Source organism: Cebus imitator, unplaced genomic scaffold (genome assembly GCF_001604975.1).
Source record: "Cebus imitator isolate Cc_AM_T3 unplaced genomic scaffold, Cebus_imitator-1.0 Scaffold365, whole genome shotgun sequence".
NCBI classification, from domain to species: Eukaryota; Metazoa; Chordata; class Mammalia; order Primates; family Cebidae; genus Cebus; species Cebus imitator.
The window spans coordinates 1156206-1167181 of record NW_016107680.1 but is presented as its reverse complement, the minus strand read 5'-3'; the positions used below and the strand labels follow the sequence as shown (position 1 = coordinate 1167181).

Genomic DNA, 10976 nt, shown 5'->3' with positions numbered 1-10976 from the left:
AGAGACGGGGTTTCACCATGTTGACCAGGATGGTCTCGATCTCTTGACCTCGTGATCCACCCGCCTCGGCCTCCCAAAGTGCTGGGATTACAGGCGTGAGCCACCGCGCCCGGCGATTGCTGTTTAACCTTGACTTTCAAATTGATTGTCTTTATTGAAGGCTTTATTAAAGAGGCTTGAGGCTGTGAAACCAACAGTTGGTATGAAACGCTCAGAACAACTGATGGACTATCATCGCAATATGGGTTACCTCAACTCATCACCATTGTCAAGACGAGCCAGATCCACTCTTGGCCAATACAGCCCATTAAGTAAGCTTATGCAAAATTATTTTCTGCTTATTTGTATCTCGTATCCAAAAAAACGTAACTTACGTGATTATGATACTTCTCAAATGCATTCTATGATTTTTCACTGTCATGTTTTGTTTTATTTGTATTAATTCACTTACTTTCAGATTTCATTTACGGCATGTAATGACAGTGCAGGAAGGAAACCAGGAGATAAGACAATTGAAAATATCAGTAGGTTCTTAGGTGATTGAAGGGGGACTTTTAATTTCAAAATTTATTGAAGGAAGAAATGCATAGATGTGTTGTTTAAAAGCTGCTGAAACATTCTCCCAGGTAGTTAAGAATTATTGCTAATGGCCTCCAACCCTTAGATGTGCTTTTTCTTACTCATTGGATAACTAAAACAAAAATTAGCGACCAGTTGTGTGCCCCAGAGAATACAGGAATGGAGTGACTAGTGCTGGAGTGTGCAGCATCTAGAAGGGCCAGTGTCCGTTACAGAAGTCTATGCTGTCACTTCATGTTTGCATTCTAAGCTATGTAAAAACTGGAAGGTAATACTAAACCACTCAGTGCCACAGCTTTCCAGGGCCCGGCCCATAGGAGTCTTAAACTCTCAAATGACTAGGAATTCCATTTATTCCTTCTACAAACCGTGCTTCCACGGTCTAGTGACTAACACAGGGTCTTATTTGAGTAACTTATGCTTAGCGTCATCCCTGAATGCAGTAAGTTATTTGTTGATGAGATATATAAATGGTTCTACAAGGAGATTTTTTTTTCCCCTTGAATTACTTGAGAAGCTTTTAGAAATGTTTGTTTTCTGTGCCAATCTAGTGAATCAAAATTCCCTAGTGTAGCATCTGGATGTGTTTGTTATTATATTTAAGTTCCACAGGAAATTCTGAAGTACATTCCTAGTCAAGAATCATTGTTATTAGACTATTAGATACAGATAGAATGTGGAAGAAAAGCTAGTCTGGACCTAAAGTGAGAAGAAGTTTCTCAGATATTTCCTGTGTGTATATTTTCAGGAGGAGCTTCCAGGACCTCCAGTGCTACCAGTGGTCTCAGTTGTAGGAGTGAGCGATCAGCTGTTGACACCTCCAGTGGCCACCCTCGAAGAAGACCTAAACCCCCCAATGTCCGTACAGCTTGGTTATAAAACCCTTTTTTTTACTTTAAACATTGTTCACACCACTTTTATTGAAGTGCTTGTGCATATTACTGTAACTCTCTATGTAAACATCCATAACACCGTTTTAGCAATTTGAAGTGTACAACAGTGAGTTGTAATTTATTGTTATTCAGTGCAAAATTGTTGTCAAAAAACTGATTTAATGTGAAAAGTGTTTCTTGAGGATATATTTATATGAAATGTATGTGCTCTTAATAGAGAAATAGTGGTATGCATGTGTATCTTCTAATTATATAAATTGATTAAGTTGTGTCATGATGACAAAACAGAAGTGATAGCATCATTGCATGTTGTACCCAAGATGTTGACTATATAGTTTTCAATTTGTGTTATTTTCATTTCTTTATAAGTGTAATACTATGAGCTTAGCTCCTAAATTTGGCTGGCTTTGTTTTTTATTTGCCTTAGAACTTACGTGGTATGACATAGCTTGATTTTATGAGATTTAATGGTTATGAAACAAATCTTGAAATTTGTTTTCATCGGTAGAGCTGATCTAGATTTGATGAGCGGATTGTGAGACGCTTCTATTGGACCAATTCTTGGGATTCACCAGAGGTGTCTAGTTATTGTATAAGTGCACTGATTTAGATCTTAAAAGTCTGATCAACTATTCCAAACCGTTTCAAATATGAACATCAGAAAGTTCAACCTAGAAGCTCCTCTTTTGTGTTTTTATACATTCAGGTTAAATCCTATTAATGATTCTTAGAAATGAGGTAGGTTTTAGCGCTATAGTCTTCTAGCTCGTGAATCGTTTAAGAACCACATCAGTTGCATCATAAAGAAAACCAAGTATTTGTTGAATCAGTAAAATAGCACTATCAGCATCAACAGCCAAGAAGCAGATCCTGAGGTGTGTCAGACGAACAGTGTTTTAGGTAATATTGCTAGCATGTGTGCTGTCATTTGGTATTTATTATGTTATTAGAGAAGACTTAGAAAGCTAGTATTTATAAGGCCTGAAAAAGAAAACTAAAATTTGAACAAAAAGGGAAATAAATCACACATTTGTTGAGGCTGCTGCTTTAAATATTAGCTAATTTTCTTGTTTTGGTTTAGTTTATTTGATTAAATCCTGGAAGTAATATTTTTACCAGTCCCACATTTAAAGACCTAGTTAATCTCGATGGAATTGGTAATGGCAGATAGGGTTTAATATAGTTGACTTTTCAAATTAGAATATCTTTCTGTCAAACTTTAGGCTTTTATGTAACAAAGTGTGATATCTCACTGTTACCACTATTTTTCGCTAGTAGCCTTTTCAGTATACCTTAAACTATATTGGAAAGGTTCCATGTTAGATGACAAATCTCTTTTTTCAGTATGAATTTTTGATCTGCAGCCACGGTAAGATTTTTATTTTTCAGTGCTCAGGCTCTGTAGCATGTATGCTGGATGCTTTTTACCTTAGTACCTTTAACAGTAAGGTGTTACTGCATTTTACAAAACATCATTTCAAAATGTCTTGGTTTTAGTTTGTATTATTAGATTTTGTTTAGGATAGGGCATGTGAACATGGGAGCAGGGAGGTTAAAAAAAAAAATTCGTGACCCACAGCCTGGCTTTAAGCTTCTGCTTCTTTTGTGGGCTCTAATGTTCACTCAGTGTTATTTGATGCCCTGTTCTGGTGAACAACTTATTATACCTGCTGTATATATAAGCTTTAGCTATATTTTCTTTTGTTTTTTAACTTATTGTACTTTTAATGTTTATGTAACAGCTTATATTTCAGGAGAGAGAAGATTATGCTGAATTTTAAATTCAGCATTTAACATCTGTCCAATCAGTTTTTTAAAATTGATTTTTAAGTTGTTCCAGGAAAAAACACATATATGTTATATATATATATAATTTCTTTATATATGTAAAAGATTACATATATAAAATCTCTTTATATATATAAAAGATTATATATATAAAATCTATATGAGATTATATATAAAATCTCTATATAAAAGATTATATAAAAGCTCTCTATATAAAAGATTATACATAAAATCTCTATATATATAAAAGATTATACATAAAATCTCTTTATATATATAAAAGATTATATGTAAAATCTATATATATAAAAGATTATAGATATAAAATTACATATGTAAAAGATTATATATATTTGTATATAATATACTTATATATATAATTTCTGTTCATAATGTTATTAGTCTCTGATTACATTTGATATTATCTTTGCTGCCACATGTCAGGATACAACACATAATAATTTTATAAATAAAACTGTACTTTTATGTACTAATTTAATGCTTTGGTTTTTACTACTTTGAAAAGGGAAGTTCATCGAAGTATTACTGATAACAGGGATCTAACTTAAAGTAAAAGTTCAAAGGGCAACAGTCTTTTTTAAGCAGAATTTACAGTTCCGTTGTCATGGTTACTTACATATAATGAATATAAATAGATAAATAGGAGTTGGAAAATGTGTATTCTCTAAGTCAAGGAGCCATGAAGTTGTTATAGTTTAAGGGACATTTTTTTTTTCAGCTGCTCAGACTTGATTTTATTTTAGTCATCAGTGGTGATGATTTTTCTCTTTTTTTCTTTTTTTTTTTTTTTAGGCTCGTCAAGCGCAGTGGTGAGAAGGGGGGCAAGAGTAGAACAAGGAGTTCGATCTGTAATTGACCGTGAACACTCAGTTGAGATCCTTTCTCCCATGTTTGACTAATCATTTTCGCTGTCATCTGATGTCAAAGGAAGGTTTTCTTTTGACTTCCAACTCTCTTCAGATCTTTCGGACTCTATGTCTTCATAAGTCATCCTCCTGTGAGGTTTCTTTACGTAAGTCCTGGTGTTTATTCACCTCCTGTTGGATTGTATCCATCTCTCCATGGATGTCTAGGTCTTTGTCCTTCTCAGAAGCTCCTTCCAATATGGTTGGATTTTGAGTCTTCTCCTGGATTGGATCCATGGAGTTCTCTCCATGGATGTCTAGGTCTTTGTCCTTCCCTGAAGCTCGTTCCAATATAGTTGGATTTTGATTGTTCTCTAGTTCTTGTCAAGTTGTTCATTCTTCTTTCGATTTGAATTTATTTTCTTATCCTTCCCGTAGTAAAACACTGATGTTGTTGGGTGTTCTGATTTTTTTTTTTTGCTTTAAAGTTTGTTCTCTGTTCGGTGTCTCCTGTGTTTTTCATCTGCAAACTTCTCAGCTGTGAAATCCACCTGCCTCTCGGTCTCACAGGGTCAGTATTCCCTGTAGGGTCTCCGCTCGGCTCCTTGAAGCATCCCCTTGGGCCCACGGCTAGCATTCCATCCTTGCTGCTCCCCTCTTCTGCTTCTGGCCCGGCGCCTGCAGGCACCCGCAGGGCTGTCGGGCCCCTGCGCGCGGGCCCCGGGAGGGTCTTGCGGCCGCCCGCGCCGGCTCCTCGCGCCTCTTGCGCTGCAGCTGTTGCTGGCGCCGGCGCTCGGCCTCGCGCAGGTCGTCGAACGGGTCCGACTCGTCGTCCAGCAGCTGATGGAAGCCGTTGGCCACCACGCCGCCGAAACTCTCCTGCATCACTGCACCGGCGGCGGCCACGGGTCTCCCCGGAGCGCCCTTCACGCCGCCGCGACCGCAGCGGGCCGGGCGGGCAGCCCACGCGAGCGCGTGCAGCGAAGCCCAGCGAGGACCCATGCCGCCCGCGCTGCCGCCGCCGCCGCCCTAGGGACATTCTTAAGAAGGAATTCCTTCTTTAGTATATTACTCTTCTCATTTTCAAGAACATGAAAAAGTAAAGGATGGTCTAGCACTATCTTATAGATTTTTGACTTGTACTGAATATACGCACTTTGAAGATTTACATCTATAACTAGAAAGTATGCTAACCCAATGTCAACTTATTAGGCCAGAATCTGGTTCAGTTATTTTTATCTTTGTCAAAAAGTAAACTAATGTTGCCTCCTTTTTAGTAAAATTCTATGAAAGTTTTTTAACTATTAAAGTTATTTCTTAAGGGGTAGCTCTTGCACTTGCTCTGCTTCATTTTCAGTTTCCATAAAAAGCCGTTTCTTAGCTATTACTCCAAATAAATTTTTTGATTTGCTTAAAAAATGTAGTGAGATGCAGTTGTTTTCAACCTGCTAACCATAGTGTCCAAATGGGTATCTAGGCAACTGGAAGAAGGTGACTGTGATGGGTATGTGATGGGTGTGCATCTCATCTTCAGATTCTTCAAACATTGCATACTATGAAACATATTAAGACCAATTTAAATCCAAAGATGTGAGTTGGTTATACTTTAATAATTAAACTTGTAAAAAGTTCAATATCTTCAATGCCAAAAACTCTTAACCTATAAATGATCGTATACCATTTTAGAAAATGTGCTTAACAGTAATGGCTTATTGATTTCTATGAGTAAATATTGGTAAGAAGCTTAAAATTGACATCCTCTTAACATTTTCTAGTCCATTTTAATGTATTTTAGGCATTTAGAACTAGCCTGGCATAATGAAAAAAGAAATAAAAGAATTAAAGACAACTGAGTTTTGATCCTATGTTTATCTCCAAAATGCACTCTTGTTCGTGTTTTCAAAATTAGAATAACTTTTTTGTGCCTTACAAGACTTAAGAATTAGTAGGAATAAAGTTGGAAGGATGGTGTCAGTTATTTCTGTCTTTGAAAGTATAATATTTACATTGAAGAGTTAGCTTAAAATTCTTAATCAGAATTTCTTTAAACTAATTGCTTTTGTTAAATTGTTATGGTACCACAATACAGTGGACACTCTTAGAGCTTAAAAAAAATGGGTTTTGTTGTTGTTTGTGTGTTTGTTTTGAGACGGAGTCTCACTCTTGTTGCCCAGGCTAGAGTGCAGTGGTGCGATCTTGGCTCACTGCAACCTCCGCCTCCCAGGTTCAAGTGATTCTCCTGCCTCAGCCTCCCAAGTAGCTGAGATTACAGGCACATGCCACCATGCCTGGCTAATTTTTTGTATTTTTAGTAGAGATGGGGCTTTGCCATGTTGGCTGGGCTGGTCTTGAACTCCTGAGCTCAAGTGATCTGCCCACCTCAGCCTCCCAAAGTGTTGGGATTACAGGTGTGAGCCATCATGCCCAGCCAATAAATATTTTTTAAAAGTGGCCGGGCGCGGTGGCTCAGGCCTGTAATCCCAGCACTTTGGGAGGCCGAGGCGGGTGGATCACGAGGTCAAGAGATCGAGACCATCCTGGTCAACATGGTGAAACCCCGTCTCTACTAAAACTACAAAAAATTAGCTGGGCATGGTGGCGCGTGCCTGTAATCCCAGCTACTCAGGAGGCTGAGGCAGGAGAATTGCCTGAACCCAGGAGGCGGAGGTTGCGGTGAGCCGAGATCGCGCCATTGCACTCCAGCCTGGGTAACAAGAGCGAAACTCCGTCTCAAATAAATAAATAAATAAAATAAAAAATAAAAGTAACCATGTAAATCAACATTCCAATATTCTATATGAGTAATAAACACTCTAAAACTGCAAACATCCGTTTAGGAATTTGTTTAATGAAGGTTTAATAAAACTAGTGCCATTGGAATAAATCCCCATTAGCTCCTGCAGTAGCATATCTCAGCTCCCAACAGCAAAGAGAAAGAATGCTATGTTTTGGCAGAAAATTGTATTTAATTTTTAAATTCTGGAGACAGATTTTTAATATATTTAGAGATGTTTCTGGAGCCACCATAATAGACCTCTTAAGATTCTGTGCTTCCATTTCAAAATTTATTTGGCAGGTAAGTTGCACTATTTTCTCTAGATGACACTTTTGAGGTTTGACTGGTTCATCAGTTCTAGTAGCCTTTAGGGTTTTCTAGATACGGAATCATATTGTCAGTAAAGAGAGGTAGCTTGATTTACTTTCCTGTTTGGATGCCTTTTATTGCTCTATCCAGGACTTCTGATATTATGTTGAGTAGGAGTGGTGAGAGCACGCACCTTTGTTTTCTCCAGGGGAATGCCTCCAGCTTCTGCTCGTTCAGTATGATGTTGGCTGTGGGTTTGTCATTGAGGGCTCTTATTTTGATGTAAGTTCCATCGATGCCTAGTCTGTTGAGGGTTTTTTTAAATCATGAAGGGATGTTGGATTTTACCAAAAGCTTTCTCTGGGTCTATTGAGATGATCGTATGGTTTTTGCTTTTAATTCTGTTTATGTGGTGAATCACATTTATTGATTTACATGTGTTGAACCAGCCTTGCATCCTAGGAATAAAGCCTACTTAATCATGGTGAATTAATTTTTTAATGTGCTGCTGCATTCAGTTTGCTAGTATTTTGTTGAGAATTTTTGCATCTGTGCATCAGGGATATTGGCCTGAAGATTTCTTTCTTTCTTGTATCTCTGCCAGATTTTGGTATCAGGCTGATGCTGCTTCATAGAATGACTCAGGGAGGTTCCCTTCCTCCTGAATTTTTTTTGGAATAGTTTCAGTAAGATCAGTACTAGTTCTTTTTGGCATGTGTGGTAGAATTTGGCTGTGAATCCATCTTTTGCAGGGCTTCATTGGGTTTTTTATTTTTGGTAACTGATTCAATTTCAGAGCTCAATATTGGTCTATTTAAGGTTTCAGCCTCTTCCCGATTCAATCTTGGGAGATGGTGTGTTTCTAAGAATTTACCCATTTCCTCTAGATGTTAAAATTTGTGTGCATAGAGTTGTTCGTAGTATTCTCTGAGGATCTTTTGTATTTCCGTGGGTTGTAATGTCATTGTCTTTCTGATTATACTTATTTGGATCTATTTTCTTTGTTAATATAGCTAGCAGTCTATTAATCTTGTTTGTTTTTTCAAAGAACTCTTGTAGTATGGATTTTTTTTGGGGGGGGGAGGACAGGGTCTCACTCTGTCCCCCCAGGCTGGAGTGCAGTGGCATGATCTTGTCTCACTGCAACTTCTGCCTCCCAGGCTCAAGCAATCATCCCTCCTCAGCCTCCAAAGTAGCTGGGACTACAGGTGCACACCACCACGCCAGGCTGATTTTTGTATTATTAGTAGAGATGAGGTTTCGCCATGTTGGCCAGGCTGGTCTCAAACTTTTGGCCTCAAGTGATCTGCCGATGTCAGCCTCCCAAAGTGGTGGGATTACAGGTGGGAGCCACTGCACCTGGCTTTTATACAGACTTTTGCATCTCAATATCATTCAGTGCTTCTCTCATTTTAGTTTTTTATGTACTGTGGTCTGAGAATGTGCTTGGCATGGTTTCAGGGTTTTTTAACTTTTTGGAGACTTGCTTTATGACTAAGCATGTGGTTGATCTGTGTGTTCTGTGTGCAGATGAGAATGGATGTTCTGTGGTTGGGTGGAGTGTTCCGTAGAGATGTCTATGAGGTCCAATTGGTCAGCTGTCGAGTTTAGATCAAGCTTCTTTGTTAGTTTTTCTGCCTCGATGATCTGTCTAATGCTGTCAGAGGGGTGTGGAAGTCTCCCACTATTACTGTGTGGTTGTCTAAGTCTTTTCATAGGCCAAGAAGATCTTGTTTGATGAACCTGGGTGTTCCATTGTTGTGTGCATATATTTAAAATAGTTAAGTCCTCTTGTTGGATTATGCCCTTTATCATTATGTAATGCCCTTATTTGTCCTTAATTTTTATTGGTTTAGAGTCTATTTTATCTGATACAAGAATAGCGACTCATGCTCTTTTTTGATTTCTGTTTGCATAGTAGATCTTTCTCCAGCCCTTTACTTTGAGCCTGTGGTGTCTTGTGAGATCGGTCTCTTGAAGACAGAAGACGGTTGAGTCTTATTTCTCTGAGACGGGGTCTTGTTCTGTTGCCTAGGCTGCAGTGTGGTGGTACAAACATGGCTCACTGTAGCCCCCACCTTCTGGGCTCAAGCGATCCCCCCTCCTCAGCCCCCAAGTAGCGACTACAGGCATGCGCCACCAGACTTTGCTGATTTTTGTTTTTGTTTCTTGTTTTTTTGTAGAGACAGGGTTTCGCCATGTTGTCCAGTCTGGTCTTGAACTCCTGGGTTCAAGCAGTCTGCCTATCTTGGCCTCCCAGAGTACTGGGATTACAGGCACAAGCCACCCTGCCTGGCCCCTTCCTGGATATTTTTAATGTTACGTCAGTTATTAAAGGTTATGTGTACCATATCTGAATTGCTTGGAGACAGAGCATTTTGGATTTTTGATATTTTCAGATTTTGGAATATGTGCATATAAATGAGATACCTTGGGGATGGGACACAAGTCTAAACTGTTTCATGTACACCGTATACACATAGCCTGAAGGTAACTAATACAGTATTTTTACAGTAATCATATGCATGAAACAAAGTTTTGACTGACACCTATCACAAGGTCAAGTGTGGAATTTTCTACCCGTGGCACCATGTCAGTGCTCCAGAAGTGTTGGATTTCAGATCATTTTGGCTTTCAGATTTTTGGATTAGAGATCAAGAATCAAAATTGTTTTTCCTAAGTGCTGCCTCTGGACTTCAGTTGCAATCAATGTATTGATATTTTTCCCTCAAACACAAAGGCATAAGACCTTGGCATTCTCATTAACACTTCTTCAATGTATCATGTCCTCTCTGTCCTTCAAAACACATTACTTATTTTCACAGCCGTAATTTTTTTTTTTTTTTTTTTTTTTGAGATGGAGTTTTGCTCGTCACCCAGGCTGGAGTGCAATGGTGCGATCTCGGCTCACTGCAACCTCTGCCTCTGGGGTTCAAGCGATTCTTCTGCCTCAGCCTCCCAAGTAGCTAAGATTACAGGCGTACGCCATCATGCCCAGCTAATTTTGTATTTTTAGTGGAGACATTGTTTCTCCATGTTGGTCAGGCTGGTCTCAAACTCCCAACCTCAGGTGATCCACCCACCTCAGCCTCCCAAAGTGCTGGGATTAGAGGCATGAACCACTGTGCCCACCCACTGCCATCATTCTAACCCATGCCTTCATCACATCATATTTGGGTAGTAAAATAAGCCTTTAGCTGGAAAAAGCTGAAGAAACACTGACTTAAGATTATATGTTATGTGGTTCATTACTTGTCACGTCTCACGTATTTTTAGTCTGTGTTTTACTCCCCTGATAAAGCCCCTGAGAGCAAGGACCATATGCTTCCGCACTGGTCACAGCATTCACTGTGAATGAAGACCACAGAGTGTCACTCAGTTCGTGTGATTCATCAGTGACTGCAAAAATGCCAAAACTAAACTCATCTTTAAAAGGCTATGAAAATTAAAATGACTATGTAGAACACACGAAAATCACATACAATATGTTATGTGAGACATAGGTATTTTGTTGTTGTTATATGTATTTTGTTGACAGATCTTACCCTGTCACCCAGGCTGGAAATCAGTGGTACGATCATGGCTCACGACAGCCTCCCACCTCAGCCTCCTGAGTAGCTAAAACTACAAGTGTGGGGCCGGGCGCGGTGGCTCACGCCTGTAATCCCACCACTTTGGGAGGCCGAGGCGGGTGGATCACGAGGTCAAGAGATCGAGACCATCCTGGTCAACATGGTGAAACCCCGTCTCTACTAAAAAACTACA

The 10976-nt window shown here is 39.2% G+C and overlaps 1 protein-coding gene across 3 annotated transcripts in view; it reads left to right on the top strand.

Moving 5' to 3' along the window:
- CFAP97 (cilia and flagella associated protein 97) overlaps nucleotides 1–2766 on the top strand; it is a 37616-nt gene extending 34850 nt beyond the window's left edge. For all 3 annotated transcript variants that reach the window (XM_017506918.2, XM_017506919.2, XM_017506917.2), the window contains exons 4-5: nucleotides 161–311; nucleotides 1328–2766. In XM_017506918.2, coding sequence (XP_017362407.1) covers nucleotides 161–311; nucleotides 1328–1458 — 282 coding nt within the window. In that variant the 3' untranslated portion in view covers nucleotides 1459–2766. The remainder of the gene's footprint in view (nucleotides 1–160; nucleotides 312–1327) is intronic.
- Nucleotides 2767–10976: the final 8210 nt, after the last annotated feature.